Below are 22,979 nucleotides of genomic sequence, written 5' to 3' on the forward strand. Positions count from 1 at the left end.
CCCTGTTGCAAGAGGAGCCTTGGTAGTACAGTGGTTTAAAGCACCCTGTTATTAAGACCAGCTGCCTGCAATTACTGCAGGTTCGAATCTGGCCAGGCTCAAGGTTGACTCAGCCTTCCATCCTTTCTAAGGTAGGTAAATTGAGGACCCAGTTGTGGGGGCAATAAGCTGACTTTGTATTAATATACAAAAGGATGAAGGCTATTGCTATTACTATTACATTGTAAGCCGCCCTGAGTCTCCGGAGAAGGGCGGCATATAAATAAATAAATAAATAAAGATGTGGCATGCCGTGTACCTCACTCCTACCTTAGCCCCAGGCCATTGCTCTCAAACCTGGCCCCCTTTGTGGGGCTTTCCTTCCAGTGCAGTCAAAACCTGGGCAAGGCTCTGTCCAGTGGAGTCACACTCTGGGCAAAGGCTAGAATCTGCTCCTCCTGCCGCCACCATTTCAGCAGCCCTTTCTTGTTAGTTTTGGAAACAGAAATATTGCTCCCTGTCTGGTTTGGGATCGGCCAGTATGTATATCTCTTTTAATTGTCCCAAAGGTGCTCTTGCAAGAGGCAGTTGGGCTTTCTTTTATTTTTCTTTGAAGAGGTTTTGCTTCTCATCCAAGAAGCTTCTTCAGTTCCGACAGTTCTCTGTTTAATTATTACAAAGATGTATAAAGGAGAATATTTGTAGCTCAGGTTTGACAGGAGAGGTCCTTGGTGTTCTTTGAGTTTGGTTGTTTACTTTCAGACGTTTCATTACTTGAACTAAGTGACATCATCAGTATATTATAAAGATCATAGTTGAAGCCATTTGAAATCAGAAGCCATATGCCAGGAATGGAAAAGCCCATGGGCAGCTTATGGTTTTGGTCCTACTTTGCATCCCCTCCTGAATACTTTCTGATGAGCTAATTGCAGTCTCCCACAGTAAATACTGAGTTGAAGGCACTCCCACCTCCCCCAAAGTAGCTGGCAGGTGCTGAATCTAAATACTGGTCATAATTAAGCAGTATCTCTTTAGTCTGCATTACTGTAAACATGTCCTTTTCCAGTTCTTGTATTGTTATGGTTTTTTCCAGTCTCCTGGTTGTTAGCAGTTATGAGTTCCTAAAATGGGCCAATCCAAGTTTCTGCCAAAATTTCATTACAGTAAATCTGTGGCCCTATTTGCTGCATCGTAACTGTTTTCGTGCACTTCCACTTTAGACCTCCCCTTAAGGCCAGATGATGATGCTGGCTAGTTCATGAGAAAACATGCACCTTTTTCAGTTTCTGTAAATGGGGCAAGAGGTGGAGAAAATATGTTCACATAGGTGGTTCTGATAGGCTTGAAGCAATTTGCTCCAGGTTTGTCCAACTAAGTAGTCCTTTGTTATTTCAAATAAAGCGTTCCTTTCCATCATAGCCATCTAAGGAATTGGAAGAAATGTGCTTCAGGATTTCGACCCAGAATGGAATCTGGAAATCAAGAAATTCTCCAAGCAGGAGAACATAGCAAATATTTAAATTGATGTCTGGATGCCCTAATTTGGTGCCATTTGCATTCATGTAATGGGGTATTCTCCAAAGAGAATCCTAGCTCCCTTAAGCAGCTATATTTCTAATTGCTTTCTGTTTACAGTGGTCCTGCAAATTCTTGTTAATGGATTAAAGGAGACAGAATAGCATGCTGTAGAATAATAGAATATAAAAGTTGACAAGGACCATTAAGATAATTTGATCCAATCTCCTGCTCAGTGCAAGAATCTATCACTATACCTTCCCCACGTAGTCATCCAGTTAGATACTAAAACAAAATTGATTCTTTAAAAGTCACATGGGTATCCTTAAGTAAACTTCCAGAGCTGTTGAATGAACATTAGTATTCAGGATGAATCTTTGGTGTTGATCGTTCTTGCCAATTTAAGAGTAACAATTTCTTCCAAACTACTTTCTTCCAGATTTAGTAGACTATAGTTTCCATAAATAGGCTTTCCCAAACATCCAGCTATTATCACTTGAAACAGGTTTTTTTGTGCCTGCCATCTCTAATTTTTAAATAAAAAAGATTGTAGATTGGCTATTTTGTAGAAGTCTGGCTAGAACATGTGGAAGACTTCACTGAAAGCAGCACCCAAGCCAACTATGGTCAGGGATCATTAAATATCTAATGGTCTCTTACATCTCTATAATGCAACTCATGGATGCTTTTCATTAGCAGATTATGAGTACATAAATCAGTTCAATTTCAGTTTGGAATGATTGATGCATAGTTATACTAAGCTATTTGATTTATCCCTTCCTTTACATCCTGCCTATACGCTCAGAAATAGTGACTATTCTGAGTTATTTTTTAGCACTAAAGGGATCAAGGTTTGGGAGATGATTTTCTTAGGTACAATTGCTAATCCAACGAGGAAAATCTTTAAATATGCAACAGGATCTTAAGGTGTTAGAGCGATATATGACACGCATATGATGCATTTTGGCTTGACTTTTAAATTTAATTTAAATATATTTATAATTATTCTCTACTCCTGTGTTTAATAACCTTTCCTTGTCATATTAACTTTAAGACGTCCCTGGACATAACAAGCCCCATAATTACAGCAAACCCCACTAACTAGTTAATAAGTGAGCCACAACCTACAAGTTGATAAGCGAGCCACAATTTTATTTTATTTATTTGTCAAGAACATATTAGGTAATATATATAAGTATAAGCACGAATTGAATACATAAAATAGATACAAACAGAGGAAACATTAGGACAGGGACGGAAAGCACGCTGGTGCTCTTATGCACGCCTCTTAGGAATGGGGTGAGGTCAACAGTAGATTAGATTAAAATTAGATTAAAATTTCGGATGGCCGCGATAAGAAACCCGAGGACAGATGGGCGCTTCGATCAACCTCTCGGCAGGATCTCTCGGCAGTCTCACCAAACGTTAAACGACTTCACCACCCGCCTTTCTAGACTCCCTGCAGGTGCCGGGACCGGCACAGGGAAAAGAAAGCCGGTTTCAGCCTTGCGCATGCGCGCGAGTCCATCCTCCGAGGCAAGATAAGCGTAGGGCAAACCGGGGCCGGAGGAGGAAGGAGGATGGAGTTACGGTGGCCTGGTTGGTTCACACCGCGCCTGCGCGTTGCGGTGTTTGTGCATTCTGGCTGCGCGGCGGCGGCGGCGGCGGCTCCGGGGGAGGGGGGGGAAAGATGGCAGCGTCCTCGTTGGAGCAGAAGCTGTCCCGCTTGGAGGCCAAGCTGAAACAGGAGAACCGGGAAGCCCGCCGGCGCATCGACCTCAACCTGGAGATCAGTCCGGCCCGGGCTCGGCCTAGTAAGGGAGGGGAAGGGGCCCTGCTTGGCTATGGCAGGCCCAGCTTGGAAGGCGCTCGGAAACTGAACGGGTTGCAGTGGGAGTGGGTGTGGGGGGGGGGAGGGAAGGGAGATGCCGCCAAGGGGGGCGGGAGGGACGGGGCAGAAGGGAAAGAGCTGAAGCCGAGGCCTGTTTCCCTGAGCCTTGAGGGGGGAAGGAAGGAAGGAGGGAAAAGGGAAGCCCAGGAACTGCGCCTCGAGTTGGGAAGGAAAATAAGGGAAAGAGTGGGAAGGAGGAGTTTGGTAGAAGGAGAGGTGTACAGTGAGTGGAAGCCCCTAAAATGGGCGTGTCCTGGATTAGGGGGTCCCTGAAGCCCAATGTCAGCCCAACGTTCACAGTTAACCCAAACTAGGAGGTGAAGGTAAAGGACTGGCTGAAGGGGACCTGTCAGCATGGACAGGTCCGCCAAGTTGTTTAGTGGGTGTTGCACCGCCGTATTTGCAATAAAGGAGCTAAATGGGCTGAATTCACAGGACACATTAGGGTGGTTTATGGTTGTCTATACTTGGTGAACACACGAATACGGGCCGCGTTCGCATCTGTGAAACATCAGTTGGGGCAAAGGGAGAACCTAGAGATGTGCAGATGAATGATGATGATGATGATTTTAAAAGGACTTTGAAGGACTCACACTAAGGCCGAACGGTCTTTTGATGGAGAGGAATGAAAGCACTGGACTGAGAATGCTTTCAAAGCTCAGTTGTGTGCTTAAAAATATTTAGAGTCGTCTCTGCAAGATTGGTGCCTGTGTATGTCTGAAAACAGTAAGATCCAAGTTCCAGGCTAAATATAGGATGCTTTGTATATTTTGCTTGCAAGTTTCCCGACTCGGTTCTCAACAAGTCACTTAAAGCGTTAGCTCTTATACTGCATACTCACAAACCTTGGATATTTTTTTTTTCAAAATTTCATGTTGGTTTGGTTCTGAATTGAAATGGTGATTCGTTGCATCACAGAAAATGGATGAGTTTGTTAAGTAGGATAAACATTTTGTTTGACTCCAGACAGTAATCAGATTAAGTATGGTATCCAGGGCTTGTTCTTTTAAGTTAAAACCGAAAGCTTGTTTCATCTACATTCAGATTTATCTGTATTTTTATTCATTTCTAATGTCTGGACGTTCTCCATTTCTTTTTGACATATTGTCCTTTCCTTGCCTAATTCTTTGTGGGCAATGCTATTAAATATAGTATCCACACACCTGCTAATGATAGAACGGACTCAGAATATTAGAAGAATTATACTCAATTACATGACTGCTCTACAGTATTTGTGTCTGGCCAGCCAGCCCAGATGCCTATAGACCTATAAACCCTACTTTTTCTCATTTAAATATGTCCATCATGTTCTAACTGTTTCTGACTTGAAAAGCTTCAGATCTTATAAGATATGGATTTGTTGCAAATCCCTAATACGTTTGAAGTGGGCCAAAATGGCAAATAATGGCAAATTATACAGTGCTGGGCTCAGTTTTGAGGCTCATTTGAGGTAAATCCACCTAAACTCTGTTCAGAGAGAACAGGAGAATTGAGTATCCAGAGAACAGAGATGGAATTGAGTATCCTGAGAGCAGAAGTGGTGAAACTGATTCATCCAAAGTACATAAACTAAAATCTCAGATCTTTCTTTATTAGCCATACTAATTGAGGATCCTATGAGAAAGATGATGGTTGGATCATTCTTGTGTGGAAGGATACTATGTTCATACAGTTTGCTATGCAAATAAAATCTATTTATATGTGTGACTGCCATGGCTATCCCATAGGAATCTTGGAATAGAAATTTTGCTCTTGGATATCAGTTTTAGATCCAGATTGACTTAATGTTTAGTTTATTCCTGTTTAGGTTTGCTTGTGACATTCTAGAATCTTGTATGGTTATCATTTGTGATAGCTTGTGTTGATAGGTGTCTTCAACAATGCCTTAAGAACATTTCCAAAATCTGAACAGAGAAACAAATTATGTCGCCTCCTCTACTGTGAGTTTTATTGTAACTGTATTGTAATATAATGTAATATAGCTAATGGTATTATGAATAGTTTGGTCTACTAGGCTAAGATATTAGATGATCTTCCTTCTTGACCATTGCCGCACTAATATTTAGCAACTTTCCCTGGGATGGAGCTGCAAAATCACTCTCCTGATCAGCAGGAGGTCTGTGGGTTGTTATTGGAATGATGGCAAATACAGTGCATTCAAAAAGTATTCAGACCCCTTTCACTTTTGTCAGTTTTGTTATGCTGCAGTCTGATTCTACACTTGTTGAATTTAATTTTTTCCCTCATTAATCTACACTCAATGCCCCATAATGACAAAATAAAAACATAATTTTAGAAATGTTTGTAAATTTATTAAAAACAAACAAGAATATCACATTGGTATATGTAAGTATTCAGACCCTTTGCAACAACACATGAAATTTAGCTTTGGTGCCTCCCATTTCTCTTAATCATTGCTCACATGTTCCTACACCTTGATTGGAGTCAGTCTGTGGTAAATTGATTGGACATGATTTGGAAAGGCACACACTTCTCTATAGAAAGCTTCACAATGCATACTTTAGCAGAGTGAAAGCCATGAGGTCAAAGGAACTGCCTGCAGAACTCAGAGACAGGATTATTGCAAGGCACAGCTCTGGGGAAGACTACAATAAAATTTTGGCTGCATTGAAGGTTCGTAAGAGCACAATGGCTTCCATAGTTCTCAAATGGATGAAGTTTGGCACAACCAAGACTCTTCCAAGAACAGGTCGCCCAGTCAAACTGCGCAATTGAGAGAAGGGCCTTAGTAAGAGAGATGACCAAGAACCGAATGGTCACTCTGACTGAGCTCCAGAGATCCTGTGTGGAGATGGGACAGAGTTCCAGAAGGACAGCCATCACTGCAGCATTCCACTGATCTGGGCTTTATGGCAGAGTGGCTAGACCAAAGCCTCTCCTCAGTGCAAAACACATGAAAGGCTGCTTGGTGTTTGCAAAAAAGCACTTGAAGGATTCTCAGACTGTGAGGAACAAGCTTCTTTGGTATGATGAAATCAAAACTGTTTGGCCTCAATTCTAAACATTATGTCTGGAGGAAACCAGGCATCATTCATCACCTACCCAATACCATCCCAACAGTGAAACATGATGATGGTGGTAGCATCATGCTATGGGATGTTTTTCAGTAGCAGGGACTGGGAGACTGGTCAGGGTTGAGAAAAAGCTGAATAGAACAAAGTACAGGGATATTTTCAATGAAAACCTGTTCCACAACACTCAGGACCTGAAAGTGAGCCAAAGGTTCACTTTCCAACATGACAACGATCCTAAGCACACAGCCAAGACAATACAGGAGTGGCTTAGAGACAACTCTGAATGTCCTAGAGTGGCCCATCCAGAGCCCTGACTTGAACCTTACTGAATATCTATGGAGGGACCTGAAAATGGCTGTCCATCGACAGTCGCTATCCAACCTGACTGAGCTTGAGAGGATTTGCAAGGAAGAACGGCAGAAAATCCCCCAATCTAGGTATGCAAAGCTTTCGTGTCATACCCAAAAAGTCTTGAGGCTGTAATTGCTACCAACAGTACTTCAAGAGTACTGAGTGAAGGGTCTGAATACTTATGCCAATGTGATATTTCAAGTTTTTTCTTCTTTTTAATAAATTTACAGACATTTCTAAAATTCTGTTTTCACTCAGTCATTATGGGGTACTGAGTGTAGATTAATGAGAAAAAAATGAAATTCAACAGGTGTAGAATCAGGCTGCAGCATAACAAAATTGACAAAAGTGAAGGGGGTCTGAATACTTTCTGAATGCACTGTATATAGAAAAGGATGGGACAAAGTTTTGGCTTGGGTTGGGAGGCTTAAGGGTGGGTATAGGAGCAGGAAACATCTGAGAACAACTCACATTTCTACTTTTAAAGTCCAAAGTTCAAATTTCCAAAATGATTGAAAATGGAGCCACTGAGATTCAAGGACAAAATTTTAGGTTATTTATTTAAGACCAGCAGCTCAGATATTTCTTATTTTTGATAAAAGACACCCCCCCCCCCAATAACATAGAAAAGTGAAAATTCTAGTGGCCCAGTCCCTGGATGCAGAGGATTACATGTGGATCATCCAGCCATGTAATAGTTTATTCACTGAAAACCTAGAGATGGAAGAAGCCTTGTAGAATATAAGCAATAATAGGTGCACCTAGGTTTTCTGAAATAAAATAAGACAAGAAGTATCTTAAACAGCTTTGTTTGTTTGTTTATTAGATTTATAATCTGAATTATTTCCATAAGGTTGCGTTGATTTATACAGGGATTTTATTTCATTTTATCCCAACAAACCTGTGAGGGAATTATTTATGAGAGTATGATTGGCTGAAAGTCACCCAAGGAATTTTTATTATTACAATTGGTCTGGAACCTGGGTTTTTTTAGCCCTACTCCAATATCTTTTAAAGTGAGAACAGACACTATTGACTAATATTTATGAGGTTTTTCATACTGAAGATACTAACTAGAACTGTGTATGCATTTCTGCCACATCTTTTTTTTTTTAAATCGTATGGCGTCTACTTCACATGCTTTGAAGCACATTTTCAATTTGTGTCTGAAGTAATTCATTTCCCTAATAACTACAGATAGTAAAAAATATGAACATCTTAGTTTGAAATTTCTTTGGAGTAATGGTTCTCAGTATGTAGAATAAACTGGGTTCGTCGGGAGTTTTCTTTCTTCTTTTAGGTCTGTCAGACTTGTTTGTTTAGATCTGCCAAAGCAAAATTAAGCCATTATTTACTTGATGAATTTCCCTTGATTCTTTAGTTTTCAATAGAGAATGTTGGATTACGAATTTTGTTTCTTATTAGTTGTCAGTCACGCACTGTATTTGTAAATGTGGATGATACTGCTACTCCTTTTAGAACCAGATAATAAATTGCTTGTATTGTGTTTTCCCGAAAATACTACCTACCCTGAAAATAAGCCCCAGCCTGTTTTATATGCACGTGTCTAATAAAAGCCGTCCCACAAAAGTAAGCCCTAGTGTAGGGGGTGGCCGTGGCCAGTATAGAAGGCGGCGAGTGCATGCGGGCCAACGGTGTCTTTGCAGCCTGAGCAGCACAGGTGAGTTGAGTACCTGTGCAGGCAGAAGCAGAGGTGCGGCGGGGGGGGGCAGGCAGTCTGAACGTGCTGCGCAGGCTGCAGGAAAGCCAAGTGGCAGTGGGCTGGAATAGTGGCCAGCTGTGGGAGGCTCGTCTTTGCATGGTGATAACAGCAGCAGACAGAGACAGAGGTGTGGGGGGAGGCAGGTGATCCGGATGCGCCGTGGGAAACCAAATGGCGTTGGGCTGGAGCATCAGCCGGCCACGGAAGACTCACCTTCACATAGTGACACCGGCAGCAGGCAGAGACAGAGGTGCGGGTGGGAGACAGGCAATCTGGCTGCGCAGGCCTTAGGAAAGCCAAGGGGTGGGCCGGAGCAGCAGCCAGCTGTGGGACGATCGTCTTTGTGCGGTGACACTGGTAGCAGGCAGAGGTGCGGGGGGGAGGCACGCGATCTGGACATGTAGGCTATGGGAAAGCCAAGTGGTGGTGGGATGGAGTGGCAGGTGGCCACAGGAAGCTCGTCTTCACGTCTCTTGGCTTGCCTGGAGCCTGTGTGGCGTGCCAGGATTGCTTGACTTCCACTCCGTGCATCGGGATCACATTCTGCTTTGTGCCTTCCGCTTTGTACGCCGACTAAGGGACTGGCGGGCTGCAGCTGCTGCCGGATACTGGCAGTCCTCATGCACTTTTGAACCAGCAATGTGAGAGTCTGATCACTAATTACAGGAAGCATTTCATTGAATCCAAGGGAGTGATTACTTTTTCATGCTGGCATATCATTGTTTGATTCATGTTTATGAAATTTATGAAACAAGAACAAAATGTTAGTGTTATTTGTAGATGACTCGGTCTTCCTTTACATAGCAGTAGGACCATAAGAACCCCAGGTAATATTTTGAAGAAAAGAGGTGCAAAAATCCAGAAAATCTAGAAGGGGATAAGTATTTTTTTCATATCATAGTGAAGTGGTAGAACATGTTGTTGATGAAGTTCTAATAAATAGGTTCTGTCTGGGAAGGAAATAAGAGACCATTAAAGGAATGTTACAGTGTAGGGAGCTGAAATCCACAGAGCTTAATGGAACAGTGCTCATAAATACAATGAAGAAATTGATCCTGCACGTGTTTGATTAAATTGTAGAGCAGATTCTTCACTTGTTTGATACATCTCATTTTCATCTTTCTGTCCCCTTTGTTGATTTCTCCCTACCTGAATTTCTTGAATTCCTTGTCCTGAAATTGATTTGAACATGAATTATTTTCATTTTGATGATTTGACTGTTTCTGTTGTGATTTATCGTGTTTTTTTCTTCCTTTTCCCAATCCAGTTATTGTGATCACTCTAAGCCCTGCTCCCGCTCCATCCCAACGTGCAGGTACCAGAACTTTTTATCATCGCAGCTTGGATTTCTTGCATCATTTATCTAATGCTTCTTTCAACTGCATAGAATTGCCACTTTTCTGCTTCTGTTCCAAATGTGTGTCTGACCCTGCTTCTTTCCCACTGTGGTATTTTTCCTTTACTACCTTTTATCTAGCCCTAACTCATCCTGACTGGCTAGACAAAGTGATGCATCAAGCCATGCATGAAAACGTGTTTGATTGTCCACAGCTGCATTTAGTTGCTTAGCACCTTCCTTTACTGATTATGTCAAAGCACTTTATGAAAACAGGTAATATTTAAATTATGTGCATTTTGGATCATGTCTTACCAACCTTCTTTCCTAATCCTTGCGAAATGTCTCTGATGGAAAACAGCAGAAATACAGATACAGTGCATGTTAATATTTGGGGTAGAAAAAGCCACTACCTATAGGAAAACTAAGTAAGACTTTTCTAGTGTAAGTGCAGTTGTCTCAGAGGGAGAACCTAGTAGCAAACTATCGTTGCTGTTGAGTTTGCTTAAGGGCAGAAAATCAAGATTGTGTTTTTAATTAACCACAACTTCTAACCAAGATTTAAAATCGGAGCAGAGTATGCCAACCTCGGAACTTGGCAGAATGTAAATTGCTTTAAGATTTCTAGGACAAGTTGAAGAAATCGGAGCTGAACAGTAGGCAGCATCTATAGCAATATATGAATGAGTTGTGCTTTTGGTATTGCCATTTGCATTATCTTTGAAGGACTGTCTTTCTCAGAACCTGTGGCAGCAACTACAGATAGTTTCCCAGATTGATTCCTGTCCAGATATTCCTTGATCCCAAACATAGTTCTGTGAGAGACCCAAGAATTTTGAGATCTCTCTTTGGACCTGCCTTGCCCAGTCCAATGCTTTCCAGGTGGTTCTGAATTCAAGTGCCAGGCTAAGAATTCTGAAATTTGCAGTCTAATACATCTGTATAAAGATGGAAGTTGTGATGGGAGGTGTTAGGTGGAAATGATCCTCGCTTAACAAAAACAACACCTTTAGAAATCAAGCATGCGTGTGCTACCTGCACAAATGAAATATCAGAATTTCAAAAGATGAAATTGAAACTATTTTATTGGCAAAGAACTTTTTAATAGAGTTAATGAAACTGAAGATTTCATGCCATACTTGCATAACTACAGCAGAAATTAGTAGTTGTTCTGAAGCAGAAATTAAAATCCAATTTTTATTCATAGGCTTTCTATGGTTTTGTATGTTGGTAGAATGTTCTACACCAGGGGTGTTAAATTCGCGGCCTGCGGGCTAGATGCACTGGTCATGCTCACCCCTGGTTTAGCGAAGAGAAAGTCGTGATACGTCACTTGACGACAACGTCACACCACGAGTTTGACACCCCTGTTCTATATTAAGAACTACTCTTATTTGTTTTGCTTTCAGATTGACATTGTACTTTTAACAATATTACAGTTGTGGTATCTTTTATTGAAAGTTCTGAGTTTACTTGTTCCTGCATTCCCTTATGTCTAAAGGACATACTTTGGGATGGGGCAGTTATATTGTAAATGTTCAGCTATTCATCTTGATTCAACTTGTCTTGCCAAATATTCTCTTTGGTATATATAAAAGAACTTCTTCATTGTCTGCCTTTAGCTACTGTAGCTGTGAATTGTGAATTAATTACTGTGGTTTTTCCTACCTGAGATATAGCAGTCTTGCAGTGCTGAAAATACAGAAAGACTAGCATGTTTTGTCTTGGGGAAGCTTGCTTACTAATGCTTTGAAGCCCATCAGGCTGGGAATGTATTTAAATAGAATATCATCCAGGCCTTCTCAATCTTGCCTTTCAGAAGCTCTTACCTATGCTTTTTTTTTGCTTTGCCAGCTGCTCTTTGCAGATATAATCCAGCAAATTTTAAAAACCTTTTTATTGTGAAATAGATAATATATTAACTATTTTTCTGTAGGAGTATATTTTTTTAAAAAGTGTTAACGCAGAAAAAGAGAAAGAAAGGTAATATTTCTTAAACGCAATACAAAGCTAGCCTTACATATTGATGTCATGGTATACAATTAATTTTTTAACATTTAAATAATATTACTTAACAGTGGGAAAAAAGGGAACATTAAGCATATAAATTAGTTTGCATAGTTCAAATTTCTTAGTTCAGATTACATAGTTTCCAAACAGGATTCCTGGTTATAAAATTCTTGCCCAAATGCAGAAAGAGAGGTTCTCCATTGTGGCGGGGAAGATCGTCCAGGAATGGGTGGTGCTCTGCTTCTCTGCTTGGAGACTGAGTAAATTTTTCTTGGCCACGCCTCCCCTGCCTGGGTCCTCCCCAGTTCAACTCAGTCTTCCATGAGATGAGACTGAGAAAATGAGGCTCACCGATTCCTAATTACCTAAATATGACAGGAATTGAAACCAAACCATGGTCGCTGGCCAGCGGTCCGCTGGAAATCCTCCCTAGCAGCCTGACGTTCGGCCGAGGCCCCTGCCAATCCCGTGCCAGCAGAGGGGGCTTTGCCTTTGGTCGGGCTGCCCCTGGCAATCGTCTGCGAATGCAGAGTGGGACTCAGTCCCTGCCTGGTTTCGTCCAGGCATACTGACAAGCGGCAAGTGCGTTTGACGCCTCAAGAGCCATGGCAGGAGTGCTCAAGACGAGCCAGTCTGCCTGATTTGTGAGTGGAAAGTGGCTGATGTCTTTGCCGCCACAATGGCCACAGCAGGAGTACTCTTTGCGAGTCAGTCTGCCCGTTTCCACCCAAAGATGCAACCCAACACTACATCGAGATGGGAGGTCTCCCTCACAGCTCATTGAGCGGGAAGCGACCAGCGCAGTTCAGGCCGCGACGAGTGGTGGTACTGAGCCTTTCCCGCCTCAGTAAGGTGGTATCTGTGCTCCACACTATAGCAGCCACGGCAGAAGAGCTCTAGCGAGCCAGTCTGCCCATCGGACAAGGTAACATGGCGGCCGCTCCTAGCAGCGTCATGTCAGAGGCAGGAGTGCTCTCCTGCCAGTCTGCCTTATGCCATGAGGTTATTCTAATAGCGGAGCGCTATAATAGTGGCGACAGGAGCACTCCCAGCGAGACAGGCAGCCTTCTGCCACAAAATGACTGATAGCACCGAGTGCCATGATAGCTGTGACAGGAGCGCTCCCGGCGAGCCAGTCGGCCTTATGCCGCAAAGTGACGCTGATAGCGCTGAGCTCCATACTGGCGGTGACAGGAGCGCTCCCTTCAACCAGTTTGCCCCGCCATACTGTAACTCTGATAGCGCCAAGTGCCTTATAGCGGGACAGAAGCGCTCTCTTTGAGCAGGTCGGCCCTCTGACATACATTAACTCTGATAGCGCCAAGCGCATAATTGAGACGGCAGGAGTGCTTTCTTTCGAGCCAGTCTGCCTAATCCACAAGTCTGTGTAGAGTTTAATCGGCAGGAGCGCCAGGCGCTTGGGCAACTGCCGCGGGAAGTCTCATTTGTATCTTCAGTTAACTCGGTAGTAACATCAGGCACTTCTGAAGCGAGACAGGGGAGCTCCATCAGAGCCAGTCTGCCTCATGTAATGACATTCCTCAGTGGTTAAGTCAGCCACTTCGGCTGCCGAGGCAAGGGGCGCTCCTTTCGAGATGATTGATCTCTTTTCCCCCGTAGTCAAAGTGATGACAGAGCCAACCACCTGATAGCCAAGGCGGGAGAGCCCATTCGGGTCAGTCTGCCTCATAGCCTGGAGGTTCGACCGCACAAGGCTAACATGTAGCTCTCGCAGTTGCGGAAACTCCTTCTGAGGTGACCTGCTGGATGGCACATGGGCTACGGAGAGAAACAAATTACGCTGTTAGCGGTGGCGAGACCGCTCAGGCGCCCGACCAAACATTGGGGGGGAGGAATTTGGTGCCTTTGTTGCCCTGTAGCCGACTGCGCCTTGTCAGTGTGCCTGCCCCAAGTTAACATGGTGGGTGGATTTACAAGGGTCACTCTGGCCCACCACAAAGTCTCCCTGCACAGGTGGTCCAATCAGAGGGACACCTGCTATAGCACTCCATGTCCCCACATTATTTAACATGGTCCTGGCCATGGCCTGCCTGCATTGATACCAGCATCTTTGACACCTCTCCTGAGGTCCTTAACCCTCCACGTGGGGTGTCGGAACCGCCTATACATGGGAGGGTTCCTTGGTCACCTAGCTCTTCCTCAGCTTACTACTTACCCGGGAGTGATCCTTACACCCTCTCGTACAGGGGAAGGGTTAGATATTATACCACAGACCCCACTTGCCACTAAGCTTAATCAGTACACTACATAGAGTGGCGGAACTGGCACACTGAAGCGATATGTAAGTCTACACCGGCAGCAGCCACCACGGTGGCCATTTTTGGCTCGCCCTGTGCCTTGGAGAAGGACAGGAGGGACAGTGATATCACGGAGGACAGTGCAGAGACCCCTTTCCAGGGCACACCATACGGGCCTGGGGTTGGCAGCAATTGCGAGTTTTGCACATGGAGCAGTCCTCCTACCGGATATTAAGTTACGAGAGCGTTCAGGATAGCACCAACCTTCCCTTCTACCAGGGTCAGTCAACCGAGGACCCAAGCATGGTTGGGAGCAATATGCTAACTCTGTACAATGTTTCCATGCCTGTACCGCTTAGGTTATACCAGTTGCTGAGCTTCAGCCAAGGCCGCTTACGATATGCCATGCCTGCCAGCCCTTCTGAGTGTTTCCACAGCGACGACCAATCTTCTGACCTGGCCGCGACATGGGCTTCGTTGGTAAGGGTAAGTGACAGTTGGCCTGTGCACCCACCCCGGCAAGGGCTCCACTTGCCTCAGGGAGATGCTTGACCCAGCTTTCATTGGCAGGTACTGGAGAGACACGCCTGTCTGGTACAAACAATGCTGTTACTATTTCCTTCCCTATTCTCGATGGGGCCCTTTGGACTCGGAGGTAGCGCCGAGTGCAGATGCCTCTGGCTGCTCTTTGGCTGGGGATGACAGTCGCAGGCTCACTTAAGGATCAGGCTGACTACCTACTGCAGGGTAGAACGTCAGTTCAGGACAAGGGGGCGCTCAGCCTTTGTTGAGCACCCTCCTGGACCATCTATCTGCCGCATTGGCTTAAATTTGACACCCTAGCCCACACAGCGACGCAGCCACGGACCTTAATGGTCGACAGTGTGAGCATTTGCCATTCTATCCCAGCTTCCAGAGATTTCGAGGGGCGCTGACGGGAATGTTGACCCAGGGTACACGTTCGCCTCTCTTGCCCTCCTGCAGATACAAGGCCTCTGGGCTTTCACTTTATCACGACTGGCACTTTCAGTCGGCGATAGGGTTTGACCTCTCGTTGATCCCTGGGGGGAGCTGCTACTAGGATGCCTGGGCTAACCAGGTGTCAGTTCCTTCCAGTCATTTCCTGACTCCCTGGCTGGATTGGCACTTACCAGTTCTGGTTCTGGGGTTTATTTCGCCGGGCTTTAAACTGAACGGGATCTACGATCAATAGTCTAACGTATGATTACTCCCTTGGGGGTGGGTATTGGGGAACCCTTATATATCCTTCTGGTACCTACCTTCCAGACTCTTGCCTTGCGGCTGCCCTAGCACTTAATTCCAGTCAGGTTTGCAGCAGGGGGCCTCCTGACCTGCCTTATTCGGTGGGGCGGGGCCATCTCTCCATCGTGAGCTACCTCCACTGGGTGGGTGGCCATAACCGAAGAATACTGACTCCCTACTGTGTGTACCACCATTTGCTGAAGTGGCGGACAGCTCTGTCCTACTGGCTCAGGAATTGGGGTCCTATTGCATCAGACCACCTCTCCATGGTGGTCGGAGTAGCTACGTGCCGGACACTTGCAGCTGCTTGAGCCTGGAATTTTGTAGTCCAATGGCCCTGCTTATCCCTGGTTGCCTGTCTGCACCGCCCTTATGACCCACTTCGTAGTTCCCTTCCGGGACCCTCAGGGCAGGAGGTTCCTGGGCATGGGGTGGTAGACCCTCTTTGGTCCTTTCGGACGGCCGGATGGCATCAGGGGCCAGGGAACCCTGCAGGGCTATCACCACCTCGGGGCACTTCTGTTCATCATAGGCTCTAGACGGCCTTATCACCGACTGGTTATGATGGCTGCCCGGATGACGTTCACCAACGTATGCAGCATAGACATTCATCTTCTCTCTGGCTGTACCCTTTCATGTCCACGGGTTTTTCCACGTTCCACTGGACATAGACTAGGCACCTAGCAGACAGTAACCCACCAATGCTATCAGGTAACCAGAGCCCCGCTCAAGTACAACCGTAGCCATCGAATGATGGGAACAGTAAGTCTGGGCCACCTGACCACTCTGAAGATGGCTACGGTTGTACTCGAGCGGGGCTCTGGTTACCTGATAGCATTGGTGGGTTACTCACCATTGAGTCAGTTGCCGGATTCCCTTCCTGGTGTCCTTCCCAACAGGACCGGACCTGATAGACATACCAACCCACCGCAATTGGGTTCAGTCTGACCCTCACTTATCTTCCAGGGGTATTCTGGGGACCACTGACCTGGAATGGCTTCCAAGGCCATAGCCCGCAACCCAGCGGATTTGATAACCGGCTGGACCTTTTGGCCAGCTTGGGTCTTCCTCCCTTGGGGAAGATGGAGTTCTTTGTTGGGTTCCAGGTTCCTTTCCACGACATCTTGGTCGCTTCATTACTTCCAGGAGATTGCAGTCGGTCTGGCGTGACCTCGCAGACGGCTTCAGGTCCATCCACGGCCTTGAGCATCGCTATGCTTCTTGGTCTTCGCATTCGGCTGGCATAGCTGGAACCGGGTGAATCCTCCTGGGACTCCACAGAGCGGGGGACTTCGGACCAGACTGCTTTCCACCCGTACGACTGACTGGCTTTAGAAGATCCTGGATGATCTTCCCCACCAGAATGGGAAGGGGTGTTGGTCCTACCTGATATGCTCCTTGTCAGAGTGCAGGAAAGATCATCCAGCCCCACCCTGGTGACTGTCTGGTCCATAGTCCGGGAGGGATTGATCTTTTCACAGGTTGTGAGCCTCATCATCATCATTGCTACGCCATCGTCGAACTGGGGAGGACCCAGGGAGGGGAGGCGTGGCCAAGAAAAATTTATTATTTTATTTATTTATTTATTTATTTCAATTTGTATACCGCCCTTCTCCTAGTGGACTCAGGGCGGTGAACAGCCAGAACTAAAACACATGCCGATACAAAATTTAAAATTGTTAAAAAGAATTACATAACTGGCCCAATTTAAAACAATTCAATTAAAACCCCATGACAATTTAAAACTAAAAAACTAAAAAGACTAAAAAAGGGGGAGGGGGTTCATGCCAGCCCTGCTTGATAGAAAAGAAAAGTTTTCAGGGCACGGCGAAAGACCCAGAGATCCGATATCCTTCGTATCTCCGGGGGCAAATCGTTCCAGAGGGCAGGAGCTGCCACAGAGAAGGCCCTCCCCCTGGGGGTCGCCAGCCGACATTGCCTGGCTGACGGCACCCTGAAGAGTCCCTCTCTGTGGGCGCGTATTGGTCGGTGAGAGGCTATCGGCGGCAGAAGGCGGTCCTGCAAATACCCAGGTCCTATGCCATGGAGCGCTTTAAAGGTGGTAACCCACACCTTGAAGCGCACCCGGAAGACAACTGGAATCCAATGCAGCTCACGCAGGAGAGGTGTCACATGGGAGCGCCCCCTTGCTCCCATAATCTTCCGTGCGGCCGCATTCTGCACCAGTTGGAGCCTCCGGGTGCTCCTCAAGGGGAGCCCCATGTAGAGAGCATTGCAGTAGTCCAGGCGGGAAGTGAGTGCCTGAGTGACTGTGTGTAAGGAGTCCTGATCCAGAAAGGGACGCAACTGGCGAATCAGGCGGACCTGATAAAAAGCCCCCCTGGCCACGGCCGTCATATGCTCTTCTAAAAACAACCGTGCATCCAGGAGGACGCCCAAGTTGCGAGCCCTATCCGTGGGGGCCAATAACTTGCCCCCAATAGCCAGCGATGGCACCAGCTGGCTATATCGGGACGCCAGAAGCCACAGCCACTCGGTCTTGGAAGGGTTGAGTCGAAGCCTGTTACTCCCCATCCAGATCCGCACGGCCTCCAGGCACCGGGACATCACTTCAAGGGCATCGTTGGGATGCCCTGGGGTGGAGATGTACAGCTGAGTGTCATCAGCATACTGATGGAACTCCACCCCAAAGCCACGGATGATCTCACCCAGCGGCTTCACATAAATTTACTTGGTCTCCAAGCAGAGAAGCAGAGCACCACCCATTCCTGGATGATCTTCCCCGCACTCTGAGAAGGAACGTATCAGGTAGGACCAACGCCCCTTCTACAGTTCTCTACACCATTGAAAGAGAATGAATGGCCTTCAAACTTTGTAATTTCAACTTTTGCATGAACCCAACATTTTCACCCTTTGACCCTATACCTATATAAGTTTACATGTGCACTTGATTGGTTTAGAGACATTGTAGTTATCTAAAATAGATGTACTCAGACAATTAAGGCCTAATTGTGCTAGTTGCGCAGCTTGTAGCAAGGTAGGTTCTTCTAACTTGAAGCTTCACCCCAGGTCAGATAAAACTCAAATTCCTTGTTAGTTTCAGGTTTTAAATTCCTTTTATTTTAACCATTTATTATTTTATTTATTGAAATACTTGATTTCCATTTTTCCCTAAATATGGGTGGGTGGCGAGACTTCAATTTAAAAAACAACAACAACTTGTGATTGCAGAAAAACATTGAAAATGTAATATGCTGTTCTATACCTCCAAAGTAAAGGCAAAGAGTATATTGTCAGTGAATTAGTTTACAAGCAGATTGGTAGGGAACGAAATCTTGCTTATACCACTAGGTGGAACTGGCAGAATCACATTCATTTTATCCCAAGCATATTGCTAGTCATCTTTACATTCGAACCTGGATTATCATATATAGGAAATCATATTTGAAATAGCATAGTTCTAAAAATTAGCCTTCCTTAATAGAGGATTGAATGAAGCAAACTGTATATTATAAATAATCTAAAGGTATTAGCTCTTTGAGGCTTGATTGGATTACTTCTGCTTTGGATAAATAAATCTTAATGAAACAGGTACAAGAAAAGATTTCTTTGGCTCCTTTTATTATACCTTTCTATCCCTACTTTTATAGAAATTCATTTGGGGCAAATTTGGCCAACTATGAAAAGTTAAACAGGATTACACCTAGTTAACACTCAGACGGAAGATCATTGGGAAATGGCAGTAAGCTACACTGGAAAGTTGAAAGAGGACAAGGTTTAACTGCTGCACTTTATTGCCGAAAAAACTATATTGTGGGAAATGTGTAGTCTCACCAAGAGCTGAGTTTGATTCAAAGGAGGTTTTAACTTTGTTTATGCAGAGTATTGTTGCTTGAATCCCAAAGGAATCAATAAGTACAGTGATGAATAGCAATTTTTTGTGGATTAAAAATGTGCATCTTCTCTATTTCTGATATACCTTATCAGTTGATGTTAGGAATTTTTTCTCAGTAGTCATTCTTTTAAACACCAGTTCGTAAAATTTACAGTCCAAGATAAGATCTTGGATCCAAGCTGTTCTGGTGGAACTGCCAATGTTCTGGTGGTGCTGTCAATGCTGTAAATTAGTGATTAAATACAGATAGTTCTTAACTTTTGACCACAATTGGGATTGGTAAATTCGTTGTTAAACAGTGTGGTTGTTAAGTGAAGTATCATGTGACTGCATCCAATTTTACAATCTTTTTTGCCATGGTTCTTAAGCAAATCACCATGCTTGTTAAGTGAGACACCACCTACAATTGCAAACAGTTTGCAACCTTCTCTGCTGACTTCTCCAATGACTTTGCTTGTTAGAAGGCAATGATCACCTGATTATGGGACATTGCAACTGCTGTAAATGCAACCTGGTTACCAGCCACCTGTATTAGGATTAAGTGACCATGGAGATGCTGTGATGATCATAAATGTGAGGACTGATTGTAACTCACTTTTTCAGTGCTGTTGTAACTTCAAACAGTTGCTAAATGAATGGTTGTATGTTGAGGATTACCTGTATGGATTTTAGTTATGTGCAGACAAACATAACATTTTGATTTAGAGTTATTGTTCTTTGAACTACAAAATGATATATTAAAATATTAATAGTCATACATCTTTTTATCTGGGACTACTTTCATTTATTGTATCAAATAGCAGTTGCTGATTGTTAATTGCATTCCATACATTCCAAAAAAGAATAGGGCAGGAAAACTGAACGGTTTGAATTTTTGATATTAGCGTAAAGTAAGGAAAGCTACTTTTGCTTAGCAAAATTGCTTTTTAGAAATGTAAAGAGGCATAAATAGGAGGTTTTGTTAGAACTGTCTAATGTTCTTCAGAAAGATCATACATGTAGTCCTAGACTTGTGTCCACAATTGGGACAGAACTTTTGTTGTTAAGTGATGTGTTCATTAAGTGACTTGTTCCGATTTTACGAGATTTTTGCCATGGTTGCTAAGTGAATTGCCATGGTTGCTAAGTGAATTATGTGGTCGTTAAGCAAATTGACTTTGCTTGTTGGAAATTCCCGGGAAGGTAAAAAAATAACAATCATGTGACCCAATGACACTGCAGTTGTCTTAAGCACTTACTGGTTGGCAAGCACCCAAACTTTGATCATGTGACTGTGGGATGCTGTGATAGTCGTAAGTGTAAGGATCGGTCATAAGACACTTTTTCAGTGTTTTGTAAATTTGAACACTTGTTAAATAAATGGTTGTAAGTCAAGGACTACCTGTACACCTTTTTGTTATCTGCAGTAAGTAATTTGTTCCCATCTTTTAGGAAAACAGGCAGAATCTGCATATAATGAAGTAACAGCAGGAGAATCCAAGCATGGGTTGACTTGTATCTATTTGCCAGACTAAGTGTAGTTTTTTTTCATTCTTTCTTGACCACGCCCTCTCTGCTCGACTGAGCTCCAGTTTTTCGATGAAGGCGCAGTCATCTAGTGTAATCAATACGGTGCTGAAGAGAACCTCACCTGGGCTCCCAGAGCAGGATGCTGACAGGATGGGTTGGATTCTCCCGCAGTGCACTGAGAAGAGATGTTCATGTAAGACCAACGTCCGTTCTCCAGTGCGCTGCTTAGAGAATCCAAGTGTGGGTCATACCCAAGCTTAAAGGTCTATGAGCGGGGAGCTGATTGATCTCGGGGCCCTGGGTTATACCCAGGTATGGTATTTATGTATTTATCCTGGACTTTCTGCAACGGGGGTTGGAGAAGGGGTTGGCTCCCAACACCCTCCGTCGACAGGTCACGGCCTTGTCTACAGTACTGACAGATGGCACCTGACGTCCCCTCACTCAACATCTGAGGGTACGTAGTTTTCTCAAGGGAGCCGCTAACCTGAAACCTCCGGTGGTTTCAGGTTAGCAGGACCTTACCTTAGTCCTACAAGCACTAATGCCCCACCTGGGACCTTACCTTAGTCCTACAAGCACTAATGTCTTCATCATTTGAACCGTTAAGTACTATCAGCCTCTGACCCTTAAGGTTACCTTCCTCGTGGCCATAACCTCAGCCAGGAGGATATCTGAACTAGCGGCCCTATCTGTGCGAGAGGACCTTTGTATCTTCCATTCAGACAGAGTTGTTCTGCGGTTGGACCCCTCCTTTCTGCCCAAGGTGAACTCCTGGTTCCACTGGGCCTAGGAGGTCATTTTGCCTGATTTCTGTCCAGAACCCAATCATCCACTGGAAGAAATGATACACCGTGGATGTCAGGAGGGCCCTCCGTAGATACATTAAAGATACATTAAAAGAACTGCGCCCTTCAGGAGAACGGAATCTCTCTTCTTATCGTTCCACACCTCTTCAATGGGCAGGAAGATATCCCCTCCACGGTGGGCTGTTGGTTGAAGGCGTGTATTACAAAGGCCTATGAGCTCAAGGCCAGGCCTTCGCCGGGACGGATTCTAGCTCACTCCACTAGAAGTGTGGCAACGTGCACTTCTGCGGCTGTATGGGCCACACAAGCATCCGTCATAGACATTTGCAGGGTGGCCACTTGGTCATCCTTGTCACCATTCATCTATCACTACAAACTGGACAGTTATGCCTCAGGTGAGGCGTCCTTTGGACAGAGGGTGCTTCAGAGAGTACACTCCACTCCGGGGCCCCAAGATCAGTCAGCTCCCCACCCATAGACCTTTAAGCTTGGGTATGTTCCACGCTTGGATTCTCCAAGCAGCGCACTGGAGAACGGACTTGGTCTTACCTGAACATCTCTTCTCAGTGCACTGCGGGAGAATCCAACCCACCCTGTCAGCATCCTGCTCTGGGAGCCCAGGTGTGGTTCTCTTCGGGACTGTATTGATTACACTGGATGACTGTGCCTTCATCGAAAAACTGAGCAGAGAGGGCGTGGTCAAGAAAGAATGAAAAAAACCTACATTCAGTCTCTGGCAAATAGATACAAGTCAACCCGCTCTTGGATTCTCCCGCAGCGCATGAGAAGAGACATTCAGGTAAGAACAACATCCGTTTTTGTAATTTTGGCTTTTACAGTTTCATTATCATTTAAATATGGGGCTACTTTTCATATTGCACCTTTATTCAGATGCTACTTGATTTTTGTCTGCTTAGAGAGTCATTTAGATCATGACACTGAATAGTTCTATAATTTCAAATAATCTATAACATTAGAGTCATAAACTGCTTCCAAAATTATCTTTGAAAAAAGTTGTGCTAGCTATTAACATATAATATCTATATAAATCAGCTCATATAAATCCATACAAAAGTAATTGCAGAGTAAATTCCGAGTTCAACATCGTTCTAAGATACTGGATGCTTTCCATTTCTGGGGTTTTTTTTGTTTGTTTGTTTGTGTGTAAGTGATTTCTTAAAATTTTTCATGTTTTATCAAGATTTTCAATAATAAAATGGTATTAGAAAGTGTGTCACCTGAAAGCATGACTTGGGTCACAAGAGCAAATTCAGTGCAGTCATAAGTTATTGACCAATTTGCTTAAGGAATTCAATATTATACACTTCAGAGCATATTTTTCATGGAAGGACCCGGCTTTGTCTTGTTTTCTACTAGTAACCTATTTTCCCTGTAATACTCAGTGAACAATAAAATGTTTCATTTTTGCAGAAACCAACAAGGA

At 44.4% G+C, this 22,979-nt stretch overlaps 1 protein-coding gene across 2 annotated transcripts in view; it reads left to right on the top strand.

Annotated features, from left to right (window-relative positions):
- Positions 1-3,044: 3,044 nt before the first annotated feature.
- Positions 3,045-22,979, top strand: part of MAP2K7 (mitogen-activated protein kinase kinase 7) — a 39,675-nt gene continuing 19,740 nt past the window's right edge. Inside the window, exons 1-2 of one of the 2 annotated variants that reach the window (XM_034407113.3) lie at positions 3,045-3,308; positions 9,762-9,809. In XM_034407113.3, coding sequence (XP_034263004.1) covers positions 3,185-3,308; positions 9,762-9,809 — 172 coding nt within the window. In that variant the 5' untranslated portion in view covers positions 3,045-3,184. The remainder of the gene's footprint in view (positions 3,309-9,761; positions 9,810-22,979) is intronic. The other variant, XM_034407120.3, reaches the window with a different exon arrangement.

This window comes from Pantherophis guttatus, chromosome 2, assembly GCF_059756535.1.
Source record: "Pantherophis guttatus breed Tessera chromosome 2, ASM5975653v1, whole genome shotgun sequence".
Classification (NCBI taxonomy): Eukaryota; Metazoa; Chordata; class Lepidosauria; order Squamata; family Colubridae; genus Pantherophis; species Pantherophis guttatus.